General features: G+C 33.7%; 1 protein-coding gene across 1 annotated transcript in view; it reads left to right on the top strand.

Annotated features, from left to right (window-relative positions):
• The first annotated feature begins 9,660 nt into the window (after positions 1 to 9,660).
• The window catches only part of LOC114131881 (B-cell lymphoma/leukemia 11A), a 33,000-nt gene continuing 23,329 nt past the window's right edge, over positions 9,661 to 19,331 (top strand). The window contains exon 1 of the mRNA XM_050201644.1: positions 9,661 to 10,408. Within this exon, the coding sequence (XP_050057601.1) occupies positions 10,372 to 10,408 (37 nt within the window). The 5' untranslated portion in view covers positions 9,661 to 10,371. The remainder of the gene's footprint in view (positions 10,409 to 19,331) is intronic.

Below are 19,331 nucleotides of genomic sequence, written 5' to 3'. Positions count from 1 at the left end.
TAGTTCAGTTTCAATTCAAATGTAATTTGTGTATTCCATGCATTTTTAGTTATATAAACTGACTCTATATTATAGATTCCGAGTCTATTGACGAATTGGATAGTGACGAAGATTTTGCAAATAAAAAATTTGTTATTACATTCTCATCTGACGAATGGAAGACAATTCAACCACAACGGGTTAAATATAATTTTATGGATAAAAAACGACCTCTTCAGCGTTTTAAAACCTATGAAGTTTTACCCAAAAACACATGGACACCATTAATTGCAGAACATTTTTGGATACACACGCAATTACCATGCTGCCTTTCATTTCACCGAGCGAAAGTGTCACCAAATGGTGAAAATTATGTGTCTGTTGTTGGGCGGTGTTCTGATTGTGGATCCTATTTTAAAGGAATAGTATCTGAAAAACCACCAGAAAATTCTAGGTAATATTAACTTAAAGAATATGAGAAAATATTTTATATAATATATTATTATAGAGTACTTATGCAATGTACATATGTTGGGAATTTCAATGAACTGCATAAAGCTACTAAAAAACGACGTATGATAGGTCCTGTTATAGAAAAAGCGTTATCGTCTATAGTAGAACAAGGGATTTCGTGCGAGACATACAGAGAAAAGGAAGCCGTACGTCTAATGAAAACAGGTAAGTACCGAAAATTCAAATACAATTGCCTGGTGATAAAAAAAAATTATATCAACTATGAAGTATAGAATTATTTAAAAAATAAGGTTTACTTAGTTTCAACTTTAAATAAATGTTAAATACAGTTGATCAAAATCAGAATTTTTAAATTGTTTGCATATTATTTAGATTAGATAATATCAGATATATTTATATGCTTTTAACATATTTGTACCATATTAGGAATAATAAAACAATCGTAATTTTTTGTGAGTATTAAACTCCGTGCGGAGCCATGAATGTTTTATTTTGTGTTTGTCATCACTGTTTGGGTAACGCAGCATCAAGGTACATTCAGGAAGTCAAAATTTAAGTTATTTTATAATAATTATTGTAAGCTAAACTTATGAAAAACCTTGTATTAAATTTTCAACTCTTAGATACTTATACAAAAATATTTTTATGAATTATACCTACAAAATAATTTGCAAATATTCATGATTTTGACGAATTCTTGTCAATATTTGAACTTCAAATGCTTATAAAAAAAAATTGTGCCTATGTATTCTTATAATTTTTTTCTCTCGATTTTTTTGAAAACTGTTGGAAAATGTTAACTTTTGACCTCTATAATGCACCAAGGATATTCACTTTTACATCGGAAACCACCCCCATAGTTTGAAATTGTAGAATTATTTCGACTAGTTATGCTGTACACAGACACAAAAAAAAAAAACACACATCATTGTAAAATCAATACATTCTTCACTTCGTTCAAAATCTAAAAATTTGAGGATTATTCAATTTAAACAATTTTACGAGTGTTTAAAGTTTTAATTTTAATTTGAAATCAAAAATACACGTGTAAAATAACGTTTTACTAATAAATAATTTTCGATTTTTGTTATTTTTAAAAAATTACTAAACGTAAGATCTTCAAACTTTTACTTAAATGTTTGAATTTGTTTCAAAATAGAATATATGACAATATTTAAGTATAATATATCCTAGACTGACAAATCATCTCCGTTCAGAATCGTTTTTCGTATACAATAATACCTATCATTGCATTCAAATTTAACCTACCTAGTCCGAAGTCCACCCCACCCCTTAATGTACAGCAGAGCGATACTCACTTACCCGCTTTTTTTATTTATACTTAGGTGATCATGAACCAGCTATAATTCCAACTGGACATGTTTTGAGAAATTTAAAAAGACGCCAACGCTTAAATAATCAAAGACATTCAGACAAATTGACCGCTATATGTATTATGAAAACTGAAATTGAATTTAAAACTGTAATTAATGACATAGGTCTCGATCCATTTTTCGTGCATTACCATACTGGAGAGCAGATTCACTTATACAGAAATTATGCACGTGAATCTAAGTATCCACAAATTATTTTAGATGCAACTGGTTCTGTAGTTTCGAATTTTAAAAAATATGATAATGAAAAAACAAAGTATATATTTCTTTATGAAGCTTTGGTTTATGATCAGAAAAATGAATTTAGTTTTACCATCAGTAATATGCTTAGTGAAAGACATAGTAATGTTGCAATTTTTAATTGGCTTGCTAATTGGAAAAAAAGTGATGTGCCGTTGCCAAAAACAACGGTATGCGATCAGTCATTGGCAATACTATCGGCAGTGGTACAATGTTTTACTCAGTACTCCTCTCTCCAAGATTATATTAATGCTTGTGCCGATTTAATTGTGAACAATCTTCCAGCTAACAAACACTGGATTCCTAGATGTTTCGTAAGGACAGATATTGCTCATTTTTTAAAATTAATTACCAAATGGCCACCACTCAAAACTGTAGCAAGAAGAGTTAGAGAGGTTATACTCCGGTCATTTTGTATGTTAATAAAGAGTCAATGTCTAGAATCGATGTGTTCTCTGTTGTTAAGTCTCTTCATTGTACTTACAAATGAAACAGATGGTACTGACAAAATAACCAGAGAAAATACTCCATGCGAAATTCACAAACAAAAAATTATCTTTGTTAGTGCAACTGGTTTAATGGATAATGAAAGTGTATTAGAAACAGTATTAGATCCGGAAAACGACGAAGACATATATATAGTACAATCACAGGAAAATTTGAATGAAGCTTTAGGAAGTTTAAATAATCCATTTCAAAAACTTGTTGAACAAATTTATGATAAGAGTAAATCTTTTTTACAAACCGGAGATAATATAAACCCTCTATATTTACCTGAACTAGTTCCATATATAATAAAATGTATGAAGCTAGTGCCTTTATGGTCGGCTATAATGGTACCCATTTTTGGTTATGGAGATGAAACGGTGAGTTCTGCAGCCGTCGAATCAAGCTTTAAAAAATTAAAGAATGTTACGTTTAAAAATATTTCACTACCCACGGATATTGAATTGTTTTTAGAAAATCATATATCTTCGCTCCGTGGCATGTCCCTATTAAAGTCAAGTGGTTGTTTATTAAAAGACACAGAAATTAATCATAATAACCAAAGCCAATTCAACAAAGACGGTTCTGGACTTAATGTAGAAATTGACACTAATAAAGAAAGTTTACATTATGCAAATTCCGGCGAACAAAAATCACCACAATATGCAGAAAGTCTAACGAAAATAAGTTCACCAAGATATTATTCTGATACTAATTCCAATAAAGAAATATCACTAAAATTTTACGAAGAGAGCCCCGCGATTAAAATAAGTTCACCAACATATTTTACAGATAGTCATTCTGATGAGAACTCGCATCATTACGGAGAATATGATTCAAATACATCCACGATTAATATGGATAGTGATTCCATACTAAAATGTGTAGAAAATGATAGTTTAGAAAGTCCTAATTACAAAAAGAAGATACCGGTAAAAGATAATTATGAAAAGAAAGTTGATAATTATATTGAAAGTATATCTACCGACTTCAATGCAACAAACAAAACCAAAAAATGCCCGTTATGTTCAGTAGGTGACTTTCCAACAGATAAGTCTCAAAAATGTGCCGTCTGTGAAGATCCAGTTCATACATTGTCTACCTGCTCAGTTACTAGACCTGGACAGAGTGGTAGTGGAACATTCATTATATGCTTAAAATGCTCTAATGATGTCCTCTTTGTTGATGAATTGACAAAAGAAAATAAAAGTACTGAAAGTTGGAATAAAAAATCTACGAATAAAAAGAGAATACGGTCTTATCTAAACCCAAATCCTCATCTTAAATATCTGGAATTAAATAATTTAAAAAAAATGAAAACTTTACCTATTTTAAAAAATGGTTCTCGGGCTGAGGAATTAAAAAGTTGTTCAATTAAGGATTATGGTAAGATAATACTAAGTAACACTTGTGCGTTTGATTCAGCTGCGTCGATATTAATGGTTGCATACTGTGATAGTATTAATTATAACACTGTGGTCGATAGCTCAAATAGTATGTTCCTTAAATTCATTGCTGAAATAGTCAAGAATGGGATTTCAGCTAAGACATATTCGAACAGAGCAGAAATTATGGTAATTCTTTATTATATAATTAAATAATAAAACAATGACGAAAATTATAACTTACTAAAGTGTCTGACAAAAAATTAAAAAAAAAAATTGTTAGGTATGTAATTTTAATATTATTTAAACTTTAAAAAAGTTGTTTCCGAATAAGGGAAATTTAAACACTGCACGGGGGGAGTATAGTGATATATTATAATAATGAAATAACGAAAATGTTGTTGTTAAAATAATTATGCCATTTTACAATCACTAAAATTGAAAACAATAAATTAATTTTACTTATAATATTTTATTATTTAATATATAAATATGTATAAAATTGTATTAAAAATTACAACATTATATTATTAATAAAATATAATATTATATATTATTATATTTATTAAGTTGATTTATATTTTATTTTATACCAATATAAAATTATTTTGTATAAATTTTGTATAACAATATAAAAATGCCGTCTAAGCTCTAATTTAAGGAGGGGGAACCACTGATTTACAAATATGTACACTTAGGTCTGACTTTTACATAATTTCCTAAAAAAGTCAATTTTTTGAAAAAATCAATTTAATGTTATTTACAATTAATTGTTTATAAAAAAAATTACATTCAAACACATTAATTAAGTTAATATATTAAATAATCAATCAATTAATAATTTTTTTATATAATACGTATACTGAAAATAAAATAATTATTAATTCACTCATATATTTATATTTATAGATAAAATACTTAAAACCTAGAATGGAATATTTGGAATATAATACAACATTGGCAGTATGTGACACAACAGTAGGAAATGTTTTCAAACAATTATTGATAGAGTTTCCTACAGTATTGGACAATATAAACTGCACTATATCCACTTGTAATAAAACAACTAAATGTCCAATACCTGTGCCATATATAACACTGAATATTACAAATGGTAATTTAAATTCGCTTGAGGAAGATATAGGAAACAGATTATTAAGCGAAAATTCCACATGTCATCATGTTGATACAAAAGGGGAAACATGTAAAGGATTAAAAACTATTCATCCAATTGCTTCACCGATCCATCTATTTATTGAACTCCTTAATTGGGAAGGTATGTTATAGTTACAATAAATTTTATACCTATTTATTACTTAGTTAATTATAAATGATTATTTAATTACACTTCAGAAGATGCAGTCGACAAGGATTACAGTGCTGAAGTTGCACAACAGGTCAACGTATGTTTAGACGATGTACCTCCAGTGTTAACAATAAACAACATTAAGTATGAACTGAGGGGTATATGTTCACACAGACACGGGTTGAGTAGATTGAGAAATAGTGTTGGACATTATCAATCATACTGCAAGCGGAACCACATACAAAACTGGGAACTTTATGATGACATGAAATCCAAACCAATGCCAGTCAAATCTAATACACGAGTACCTTGCGAATTTTTAATTTACACAATATGATATTTATACAATATATAAAGGTAATGGATCATATATTGTTCATTAGGTAATAAACTAATAAACGTTTTAAAACTTCATCCTTAAATTTGTTCTTTTCTCAAAATCTAATACCTACAGATAGTTTTTACCATACATCTTACGTATTATGTAGACATACGTAATAATCACGATGTAGAGAATATAAAACTCGTTACTGCTATACTTGTTAATTTTAACCGTCACGGATAATGATACAATTAAATTCGTATATCAATGTAAATTGTACAATCTAGTGTGAGTTACAATATTAGTTAGTAATATAATATTAAATATTTTTATTATAAAATAATATGTAATTTACTAGCTGGACACAGCAATACGTTTTTGTGAATAATGCGAGTAGTATATATTATCAGGTAGGCAATCTATTATCTAGTATATTAACAGGTAGGCAGTTTTTAAGTTCTTGCGATTTCCGGCGAACGAAGATCGTACAAATTTTGAAAACGGTCGTACAAATTCATACAAATTACGTACTAAAACATAGGACTGGAAAAAATTCGAAAACGCTAAAATTTGTCCGCGGGGTGGGGCTGGGGTGACGCCGGTTTTTAAGTTCTTGCGATTTCCGGCGAACGAAGATCGTACAAATTTTGAAAACGGTCGTACAAATTCATACAAATTACGTACTAAAACATAGGACTGGAAAAAATTCGAAAACGCTAAAATTTGTCCGCGGGGTGGGGCTGGGGTGACGCCGGTTTTTAAGTTCTTGCGATTTCCGGCGAACGAAGATCGTACAAATTTTGAAAACGGTCGTACAAATTCATACAAATTACGTACTAAAACATAGGACTGGAAAAAATTCGAAAACGCTAAAATTTGTCCGCGGGGTGGGGCTGGGGTGACGCCGGTTTTTAAGTTCTTGCGATTTCCGGCGAACGAAGATCGTACAAATTTTGAAAACGGTCGTACAAATTCATACAAATTACGTACTAAATTATGGTGTAGGTTAGAGTATGAATTATTTAATGTTAACCTTGGGTGGGGCTGAAATCACATCACCCCAGCCCCACCCATTGTTTTTGGTTGATAACGAGAAAATCAAGGCCGCACAAATTTTGAAAGTTGTCATACAAATTCATACAAATTACATACTAAATATTGGTAAATAAATTTTTTAAAAATTCCAAATGGGTGGGGCTGGGGTGATGCACGTTATTGTGTGGTATAATAACCGCATAAAATAAATTATATTATTATTTATTTAATTCATTAAATTTTTATCGGCTGTATGTATAATATTGGTATAACTAGGCTTTGTTAACTTAGTTTGAAATGAATCTAAATATATTTTTTTGATTGTATTAATTGCGTGTGAATATAGTAAATTTAATAATAGGCATTATGCGTAATGACGAAAACTTATAGAATAAATGAATATTTTTAGAATTATAAAAAATAATTAAAGTTATTAGAAGAAAAAGATTATTTTTGGTTTAAATATCTTATTAATTTAATTTTAAAAAAAGGTTGTTTAATGACAAATACCTAAATAAATATAATATATATTATAAATTCATATTATAAAAGACAATAGTGAAGCTAATATTTTAATTTCTGAGACAAAAATAATATAAATCGATCTCTTTTATAAAAGTCTTAGTAGCCAGTATATAGGTATAGGTATATAATATAAATATAATATCATTAATATCTAAATAAATTTTTTGTTATTTAATGTTATAACGACCAAGTTTCATACAATATGCTTTGATTCTAGAAAAACTAAAATTATCGGAACTTATTATATATACATAAATATAATATAATATATTTTATATGATATACCTATAATATTATATAGGTATTATTATATATACGGTGTTTTTAGATATTTTGTTGCTTTTTCTCGTAGAAAATATTGTACCTAGTGTAAACTCTAACACTCAAATGCTCTTTTCGTCCCAAAATATAATATTATGCAATTTTTTAATATGATCGCATAACTATATAATAATATATTTTATAGACAAATTATAGTATTCAATAACTATATTATAATAATAATTATGTTATTAAAAGCTAAATTTAAATAACAGAATTATGTGCATTGCAAGTCTGCAATATAAGACGACGTCCTTGTTTTTATTTTTGATAACCGTATGTTCTATTTATATATATAATGTATAGGTACCTATTAAAATACATATATTATATATTGATGTTTAATCTCATGAAAAAAATGTTAAGCTTCTGCAGGTTGCACGTTATAATCTAACTTTTAATATAGGCGTATGGGAATAGTATATAGGATAGGTATATATTGTATTTTTTATATTATATAAATACAAGTTTCTATATTATTATTTATTATAGAAATATTATAGAAATTAATACGATGTAATTGAATATTATAAAGCCATTTTTTTTATTAATTTTTTTTTATGTTTTTTTCTGATATATCATTCATATAAAAACAAGTATATTATAATAAATAATATAACAAATATAGGTAACAGGTATATATATCGTATATATAATATATACTTGGTGTAGTGGTCATCGTACAGGTGTTATATTATATTAAATAGGTACTGATGATGGTGTATAATGACTATTAGTAAAACCCTGATGTATATTAGAAACATTTATTTTTTATTGATGTATTTATAAAATTACAAGTTATATGTCCGAATAATAATAAAAAAAAAAATGTGAGAAATAATTTCAAAAACGGACTATATTATATATTATAATAATTCGTATTTAATATTAATATATTATTGTACAGGTCAAATACCAAATTATTTATAAAAAAAAATAATAATAATATATTAAATTATAGGTATAAGTACAATTTTTATTATTTAGCTTTTTTATATAATATCTACCTATTATATATTAGATAAAATATTAAAATATATGTAAAAATAATAATTCTTTGTTGACCTAATAAATGAGATCCATTACCCGTACAATATTAAAGTTTTTGTTATATATCAAGAAGGTATTTACTGTATATTGTATAAAAATAGCTAATAGTTAAGTGATATCCAAGTGTAACACATTTATATACACATATATATTATATATGTATAAATTATAAAAATATATATTTATTGATGTACTAATATTGACTAATGTATTAGTAATTTTTCAAGTGGTCTATAGTCTATATTATGAATTAATTAGCAGGTTATAATTTTTTGGTATATGTATTTATAACATGTAACCCAAAAGTTTTTTAATAGGTACCAATATAATATCGCGATAACATAACAACAAAATACCACGAACAACAAATTATAAATTAATGACGCATTTTTTGATCACAGGAAACGCGTATATACAATATGATAGACGTACTTAAATATTATAATAATAATAATATTATTATAATAATAATAATATACTGCGGAGACTTGCACGATGAAAAAATTACCTATACAATAGTATTACCGTTTAAACCTAATCGAATATTATGCGAACGGAAAAAAAAAATCGCGCGCGACCAGAAAATGGCGACGGTCGCGGCGCGGGCGTGTGGAAAAGGGTTGAAACAATCGCGTGCGTATGATATGCCGCGACGGCCGGTCGGGCAGCCGCCGCCGCGGTTCGTACGGGAGCGGGGGGGCGCCGGGGGTCAGCGGACGGTCAGCCGTGCCGAAAGGATTGGTCAGTGGGAGTGGTGACCGGTTGCCGTGACGATTGCGTTGGGCGCCCGTCGGCGGCGCAGCGGCGGGACGGGCAACTACGGTCGGGGATGCCCAACGGACGTCCGTACGCGCGACACGGCGGCCCCACCGACGCTGCCACCACCACCAGGCACCATCGGCGGCAGCTACGACGCGACGGACGACGAGCGGCCGCCGCCGCCGTAGCGCCGTCGTTTGCAGCCACCGCCGCCGTCGTCGTCCCGGTCGCGCGCGGACTGCGGCGCGCCGACGACGGTTGCGAGACCAGAGGTCGCGTGTGCGCGGCCCGCCGATCGGAGCCGACCGGAGCCGACCCGAGCCGACGGCGGCAGTGGACGCGGCTATTCGGCCGGCGCTACCGACAAACCGACGGCGCGCGCGGTTCCCGGCATTTAGTTTGCATTTATTCGGACGCGGTTGCATTGCCCGCGCGCACCACACCGGCACACGCACCGCGCACCACACGCTCGCGCTATCGCTCGCCGCCGCCGCCGCCGCCGCCGCACGGCTCAGTCCACTCGTCGGCACCGCTGCGTGCTGTGGTCATTCCGGCACTCGCGGCCATCGCTTACGTACGCGCGACGCTCGTCGTCCGTCCGCCCGCTCGAGAACCGATAATAATATATAAGTTATTATCGTCGTGTACTTATACCGTCGAACGCTTTTTTTCGGTTTACGTATAATAATATTATATTGCGATCGCATACGAACGTACTTATTGTTTTTCCTTTTTTTGTTTATTTATTTTTTTATTTTTATTTTTTGTTTGATTAAACTATTTTTACTATACCGTCTCGCCACGGTCACTTTGACGTTTTTCGATATCAACGCGAATACTATATTATACTCCGCGGACACGACACAAGTCAGTTTGTGTCGTCTTATTTTTATTTTTATTTTTTTTTTTTTAATCGATTTACGAAATTTATACCTCGTACACTATACATAATTATGTGAACACCGCGGTCGAAAAATGATCGACTTCCGACTTCCGGCCAACGTTTTTCCGACCAACCGACCACTGTCGTCGGTGTTTATATGAGGAGAAAAATTTCGTAACCAACGTGGTGGAACCGTCAAGATTACGTTCACCATGAGGATTAAAATGCCCGCAGTTCGTATCGCACAAGGTATGCACGATTTTCTTCATTAATCGGGTTTTTAAGTGTAGTATTACGATAAGCATAATATGGGTAATTACGTTTCATATGGGGGATGTTGTGCATTTTTATCACGATTTTTTTATTTTCATTCGCGAAATTCATACAAAAACTCGCCTAGGTAGGCTCAAAAATATATATTAGTAAAATTACTATTTTCGGGTTTTCAAGGATTCTCATTTATTTACTTTAAAATGAAATACGGAATAATACAAATTATGTTTACCTACCATTTATTTTCATGTATAAATAATGCATAAAAAATACGCAATTTTCTATACTATCATCTTAGATTTCATTATCATGCTTTAATATTCAAATATTTTATTTAAAATTATTTTTCTATAAGAAGTAATTCTATATGGTTACAGTGAAAAAAATAAAAACATAAATTATGCGTGATGATTTTGTCCATCAGTAGTACTCCAACATTATACTTATATATTTAAGAGCAGAACGAGGAGCAGGATATAATAATTTAAAATTAAATTAATAAGAAACTTAAAAATTCCTTCAATATCTATATAGGTATCTTTAAAATATAAATTAATTTTAAATAATTAATAAAAAATAATTACATGTGGTAAAAATGTTTTATTTTTATTTTTATTTATATATACATGTAATTAATCCTGATATTGAAATTAAATAACTAAAGATGCATTTTTAAATTTCCATCAAGTATACATAATAAATCTATAGTTATTTTTAAATTTATTATGGCGCGTAAGAATTTATCATGAACGCATGTAGGTAATAAAATACTTGAAATAATAATTTTATTATCTTATATAAATTGGAATTGGTAATTTGTTTATTTTATCGCAAAAAAATATACCGTACAGTGGCCGTTCATTCATAAATTATAGGTCAGGGATTAAAAAAAAAAAAAGAAAAGAAAAAACAACATTTTAGGTTTATATATATATATTATAATATATTTATCATTATGTTGCTTGTGTATGTGTGTGCGGTGTGTAATATATTTTAATAATATTATATGTGAAAATTAATTTATATATACATATTATGACAGTAATTCACTGCATGCCGGTAATTGTTGTCTGGCCGGTCGCGCCGTCGTCAGTTAGCTACTCCAGTTCACGGAGTGGCGATAAATTTTAGCGCGACAAGCATTCGCGTCGCACGCGCGAAAAAGTTTTCTGCATTAATTTGCTTCGGCATCGTCATAATATCATATCTCAAATTGACGAGTCGAGTGATTTCAATATATTATATGTATAATTAAAACGGTAGTATAGAGACAGTATAATTTAATAATATTAAATTCTAACTATTCAATATCGTTACTATAAATGCATGTACCAACGTCGATGCCGTTGGTGATCTCTTGACCCGTATTTTTATTTATTATCGAATTTCGGTCGGGGAAAAAAAGAACCGAACGGTGTGGAACGATCACCCTCCCCGCGAACGCATCAGCTGCTTGGCATGTAATGCGCGGTGTTGTCTGTAGTCGATTACGCATTTACGCGTTCCGTGTGTACACATAACATATATAATGACATTATATGCAGACATACCTATACTGCAGGTCCAAAAATACCTACACGCGTTTCAGTGTCGTGTGTGTTTCTCGATAATATTCGGATAAGAGTCTTGGATGAAAAATACGAGATAAGTGGGTAGGTCCGAGACGACGCGATATAATTTTTTACCTGTTGTTTTTTTCTTATTATACCAATACGCCGTCGACGGGACACTCGTTATTATTGTGCTCCAAACGTTGTATTATTATTATATCTTATACATAATATTATTGCTATTGTTTATGTTACGTACCCAAAACATACAGTTGGTGAAAAAGAACCCGTACCTGAAATTGTATACAACCATCAGATTTTGAGTGATTTATCGACGATCTTTAATGTTGATAACTTTTTTATTTCTGGCAAGTATCTACCTTTATAGTTAAAATAATTCTGGATTCACAAATTTTTCAATGAAAATTATCGATAAAAACTAAACAGTTGCGACTGTACTTAAAACACCTAATAAATATTAATTCTGTACTAATTTGCAATTCGTGGTATTTATGATAAAATTTATTACCGAGTATAATATATTTTACACCACGTACCTACTCTAATACACTACACATATTACATATATCATATTATAATATAAATCATGTTAATGTTATATGTTTATTGTCGGTAACAATTACACCTATAAATTATAATATTACATGGTATATAAAATAATACGTGCGTAATACTGGCGTACCTATTGGCTACTGCGTATGTAAAAATTATTTTTGAAATAATATTATCGATACTAGGGATCGGTTTTATCGACATAATTGTGGAATTAAAGTTGTTAAGAGTGATTAGATACAAATCAAACTGTCATTCTAACCTAAGTATAATATAATTTATCTATATAATTACTAACGTAATACATTAATTTGTATGTGCCAAAAAAAAAAATGTTTCCAAATTTCGATTTTCATTAATATGTACCATTTTATAAAATCATCCATGCAGGAATCACGTAGTGTATTTTTAATCGCACACAACGACCCTAACCATTTACAATAAACTGCTGTATTATATCATGTCTGTTCCCACACGTTATTGTCATCGCCAAAACCATCACATCCCATACCGCACATTGCGGCTCGCGCAAATCGCAGTTTTTATTTATTTTTTAGATCTCGAACTCGTATCGTGACCGTTGTCCCCGATAACGCGATGCTTACGCTTATGTTTCGTATTGTATGCATTATATTATTACTATATCAGTTTTTGTACTTACGAACGTATACCTACGGGCTATAATCCGTATGTATAATATACATCTTGATATCAAATATAATAAAGCAAAAACGAGGAGAAGAAAAAAAGAGTATGTGTTCGTGTACATACTCATATAATATGTATAATGTATATAATAAACGGGTTATAACGAGACGCATTTTGTCGTCGTCGCGTGTACACACTGCGCACATATAGGTATAGTACATCGTGAGTAAGTGCGCTCGGCCGCGTTTAATGAACGGTCCGTCGTGGGAAGACCGCGCTCGCCGTTTGACCCGCGAGAATGTGGTCAATTACGGCTACTCTGACGAGCGACGGCGGTGGCGTGGCGGCGTATCTGGTCTCCCACGCGGGGGTGGCGGGAGAGCGGTGGCGGCAGCAGCGGCTGCACAAAGGACGAAAATCCCGAAAAGCCTTCTCTGCGATACCGCCGTCAGACGATGACAATAATAATGTTATATAATACAATATAAGTACCTGTATGTATAATACATTATGTGCGCCGTTAGTCGTATGTAGTGTTCTATTACCTCGATTTAAATGTTCGAGACTATATCAGTTTTGCATATTATACACCCATATACGGTTGAAACTACAATCGACCGTTACATTTTCAATTACAGTTTACCTATATTATGTAAATTATATATAAGACCACGTCACTGCCAAAATTTCACACTTTATCCCGGAGACATTACTCGCGTATATGATGACCGAACTATGCGTATAATGTATATAATTATATGTATAGACGTGATTCACTCGCACACTTTACGCTGCACGTATCGGAGAGGCAAAAAACATGATGATTTTATGATTGTCCTTATTACAACTCGTTCATAATATATAAATATATAATATATTAAATTATATTGTCATAATACGTGCTAAAGTAATTTTGAAAAATAATTTTGAAATCAATAAACCGGTTCGGAAGATAAAATGTTTGTATTATATATAGTACAAACGCATGTTAAAGGATAATCTGTACTTCTACATTATAGTTAAAGGATTTGAAATTTGGTGCTAAAAATCGGTCGCAAGAATATTTATTAAAACTATACCACTTTTATGTATTTTTACCATTAATTATTAAAATTTTCATTCAGGACTAATTATTAGTTAAAAATACTTATATTATATTTTCAAGTATTATATACCGCGGCTTTAAGTATTTCACACCCGCGAGGTTCAAATAGGGGCAAGGCATTATATATGATTACCTTCTATATATGGTCATCGCTAACGAAACTGCCAACTCTCAACATTGAAAAATAGCTAGGCAGAGTCCGCAAGACGATTACAGTGATCGGACGTTATGTTATATTATCATGCGATAATAATCGGTGCCCATTACTCTTACTGCTAACGAGTAACGACAGGATTATGAAATTGCCGCTGTGCGTACTTCTTTATGATATTAGGTGGCATAACAATATTAGATGTGTTGGTTTTCGTTATTGCTGCATACAATTTTATAATAAAAATGAAAAAAAATAAGACCGCCGTTATCTCCTGGTTGATGGCGAACTTTCATGTGACCCAATGCATCCTTCGCAAAATAGGTACTTATGTATTTATTCATAAATCGGGTGTTTCAGCCACTTTTTGACCAGGGTTTGACAAAAAACGCATCATAGAGCGTATAATTTAAGTTAAATTGTATTTTTGTGTATACATTTTACTATATATTTATTGTACATTAATTTAATTATGTATAAACTTATTATAAATTACGTATAAAAGTCTATAATATGGTGTGCCTATATGCGTATCATTGAATATGATTTTAAGCGTACCATTTAACTCCCAAAAATTTTTTATGACGAGTTCTCAGAGTAGTCGACCATATACAATACACTGTCTGTCAATTTGTTTAACTCTGAAGTTTTTGGTATATCATAATGTGTGTAGTTACACATCACCTATCAATGTTACCATAATAAGATATTACATAATAACCTTCTATTGTAGAGAGACAGTTTACTGATTTACGATATACCTATCGGTTCGATAAAAAATAAAAAAACACAAGCAGATACGTTATAAATGCAGCTATATATTCAAGTAAGCGTAAATAATGACGGCGATAATAATAAAATAATAAAAAAACAATTGATTCCGTGGCGAGTCGTCAAAATAAAGAATCGCGTGCCTAGCCCAATTCCGCCGTCGTCGTCGTCGGCACGCCCATCCTGCAGAGCGCGGTAGGGGAAAATGCCGCCGCATCCTTCTGGATAACGTTATTAGGCTAATTCGTTTTTTCTATTTATATTATATACATACAAACATATTAGGTACACGTGTATCTAATATACATATACAGCCATACAGGTACCTATGTATAAGTATATTATATATTTTTTTATTATCGTTTGTTTTCTTTCGGGGCTCGTGTCGCCGTTCGGCTGCACCGTGTGTGCGTGCCATTTACATACAATGAGAGACCGTTAAGCCACATTAAACAATCGCAATTACGCCTTCTCGCGCGACCATTGTCGAATAAAAAAACCCTAATGATTTCGTCGTCCCGATCACCGACGTCGCGTGGGAAACGCCGATCGAGAGGAAACGATCGGAAACGTGCTGCTTGGGTATATAGATTGCCGAAGAAACGTAAAAAAAAAATATAATTTTTTTAAAACTACTAGTATTTTCTTTATACTCGCGCATATACCGTCGCGTATCGGTTAGGTATATATATGTGTGTGTGTGTGTATAAATATATACCTCAGAAACGACGGCTAATGAGAAAACCGTGCAGTGCGTAAACTCGCGGTGGTGGTCTTATAGGTGACGGTGCGTGGACCGCAGCAGTGTCGTAGGTGTGGTGGTGTTGGGTAGGGGTGGCTACAAGGAGGCGGTGTTTACCGAACGTTGAACGTGGACGGATAAAAAATAAAAAAACCGAAATAGTTATTTAAAAAAAACTCCACGGACACACCGCCACCGCGGGCGGCGGCCAGAAGTACCTTTTGTTGCGTTTCCACCACCAGCCCGCAGCGGGACTCGCCTCATTGGGTTTCCGTACCGGAATTCGTTTCGCAACTGTTTCGCGTCTCTGCCCAATCCCCAATAACACCGTCGTCGGCCATATTGCCGACCTAATTAGTCACACGCGTTATGTATTTTCACATGCACCGCAACGCGTCTATATACCGAAGAAGATGGAAAACGAGAGAAAAAAATCGTCGAGAAGACAAAAAAACGAATAATATACCAAAATATCTGCCCGACGAAATCCGAGAAACCTGGCAGATGTCCTATGTATATAATACACATGGACATGTAATACGTATCACATACACACACGCACAGACTTATATATATATACATAGCGTCATCGTCATCATTATTCATTCGGGATCATCGCCGTGCACAAGCCCGCGCACATCCATTTCTCACGTGTGCAGACTGTAGTATACGGGGCGACGAAAACATTCAGTAGCGGGACAGCAACAACCATATAATATGTTTGTACTTCCTGCAGGACTTTGCGCGAAGCGTACCGGACCGGAAATGCCGATTACGCGACGACTGCAGATGTGCGCGCGATGTGTACAATACCGTCACGACAACGATATAATAACACGCGATACGAGTAAAATATGTCTCGGCTGTCAGTTTTTCTGTCTTTTTTTCCGCTAAAGCTGATATATAGAAACGCGTACAACGTCGTTTAAACATCGCGGCGGCCGCACAGACCCGCGGATAACGTTGACGTTTATACAGCAGACACATTCGCGTACCTATAATACCTACCTCCTATATTGTACTTACCTACCTGCAGTGTATATTATTTGTGTGTACAAAACGTGGCGCGCACGCGTACACCACTCTACGGTGTGTTTTTATACTTAAAAAAAATAATAATTAAAATATTAGGTATGTGTTATAACAATAATAATATTATAATATATTGTATACCTACTGCAGTTGTGAGCTATTGCACCGGCGCTCGCGAGTAGTATTACCAGTAGTTTTATATTATATTATATAGATATATAGGTACGGTGCACATGATAGTCCAGGTGTGCGGCGCCCGTCTATCTAGTACGATATAATGCGCATGTATATTATAATATTCTCTCCCGACGTCGTCGACGATAGGAATAATAATAATAATAAACTCGCATAATAATGAGCCGCGCACCTAGCGCACGCGACCGACTCGCGCTCGAGATCTTCTTCCGGCATGATATTATATTATCATCGCGCACGAGCCTACATATCATTATCCGTATGAAGGGGCGAACGGGCGCCGAAACCGGATTACCTGCACAATAATAATATCGTAGTTACTGGTCGTTTCTATTATTATTATTATTTTTTTAAGCGGGTACCGCGCGTGCCCCCCTCGCGCGTGGTAACCGGTTAGGCGTGTGTCGGGCTACCGATCTACGCGCGACAAACGCCGCCGCCGCCGCGCCTTCGAAACGACACCGAAAAAAACACCGAATCGGCTCAAAAGTTTATGGTTTATTTTTCAAAAAAAAAAAAAGAAAAACTCCCACGCGGCACTTATAATATACACCGCGGACGCGCTTACAACAAACATATATATTATATTGTCGTGTTATTATTGTAATCGACGACACTGCCTCGACGGCTGCTGCAGGTACATTTTATAATACTTACCTATATGTGAATAATACGATGTCCACAAGTCTCTCACGGTACGATATTGTTGTGCGGATATTATTATTATCGTTAATAATCGAAAATCGCGAAACCCACCCCCTTGTTTTCTTCTCTCGCGAACGGGTCAGATTCGCACGGACGACGACAGACGGCGGACGATGTTCTCTACCAAAAATAATATCCATATAATTCGGGAGAAACACGTCTTTTACACGCGTGTATTATATATAGGTAGGTAGTGTAGGTATATAATACTACACGCGTTGTAGGTCGGTCGACTCCTGTCCGGCTTCCGTGGGAACGCCGTCACAATGAATGGGCGCGACACAACCCTTTGACGCGCACGTCATTGTCCGCGACAATCTCACGACGACCCGAACCCGACCTTCAGCCGCGGACCGTTCGCGTTTATTAATATATACAATAATAATAATAATAATAAATAATAATAATGCGTCCGCGGATAACACTGCCCACGTTTACCATATACCTGAATAAAAATACAAACCATTCGGCCACCGTCGTCACCCCCGCCGCGTGGGAACCGCTACCTGTGCGCATCGACGCCAAAATATGTATGTAAAATATTATAATACAGAATGCAAACGCGCGTATTATATATACCTACCTGCAGAATACGACTGCATGCCGTATACCGTTACGTTTTTGCACCTATACTGTATACATATATACACGAATATAACACAATAACCACACACCTGCAGTTGTAAACACGTACCTATATAATATATATACGTATATACTTTATATTCTTCATAATTTTATATTATATATCGTCACCGACGCCGCGCTGCTACCGGTCGGTAGCGCTTATCGAAAAGTCTATTATATTTTTATAATATATACACACGCCGAACAGTATAATTACCTACGCGCAAATTTTTTCAATTTTTCTCATTGTTATTGCCGTGGTTTATTACATTATTGTGTCGGGTATATTATATAGCCACCACGCGTATCATGTATACGCGCGCACAATCGGTCATAAAAAATAAAAAAACAACTACTGCTCGCTGCACGGTCGCAATAATATAATCCAAATCGATCGATTACGCGACGGAATATAATAATAATAATAATAATAAATTGTAATCGCGCGATTGTTTTATACGCGCGCGCGTTATCGGTGTGACGCGGATAAACGTGCGGCGCTGCGGGCAGTTGTACGCACTATTGGAATGAATAATCGTCGTCCCTGCTCGTAAAACCCTCGTCCGCGAAACCCATTAAAACATAATATAAAAAATAGAGAAAAAAACGCGTTTCGGTCAGTAGCGCGATACCTATAACATAATAATAGTGTAACAATATCGTGATGGCGTCATGATAATAATACTGCAGTATAGCTTTTCCAGATTCCGCGGTCGCGTCACAATGCACACTGCAATGTGTGTACCATAACATATTATATTGTGTTTGTAAAACCTCGACACATCGCGCACGACAAAACG

The sequence above is a fragment of the Aphis gossypii genome, chromosome 2 (genome assembly GCF_020184175.1).
Source record: "Aphis gossypii isolate Hap1 chromosome 2, ASM2018417v2, whole genome shotgun sequence".
Classification (NCBI taxonomy): domain Eukaryota; kingdom Metazoa; phylum Arthropoda; class Insecta; order Hemiptera; family Aphididae; genus Aphis; species Aphis gossypii.
This window is presented reverse-complemented; position numbering and strand designations above follow the sequence as displayed.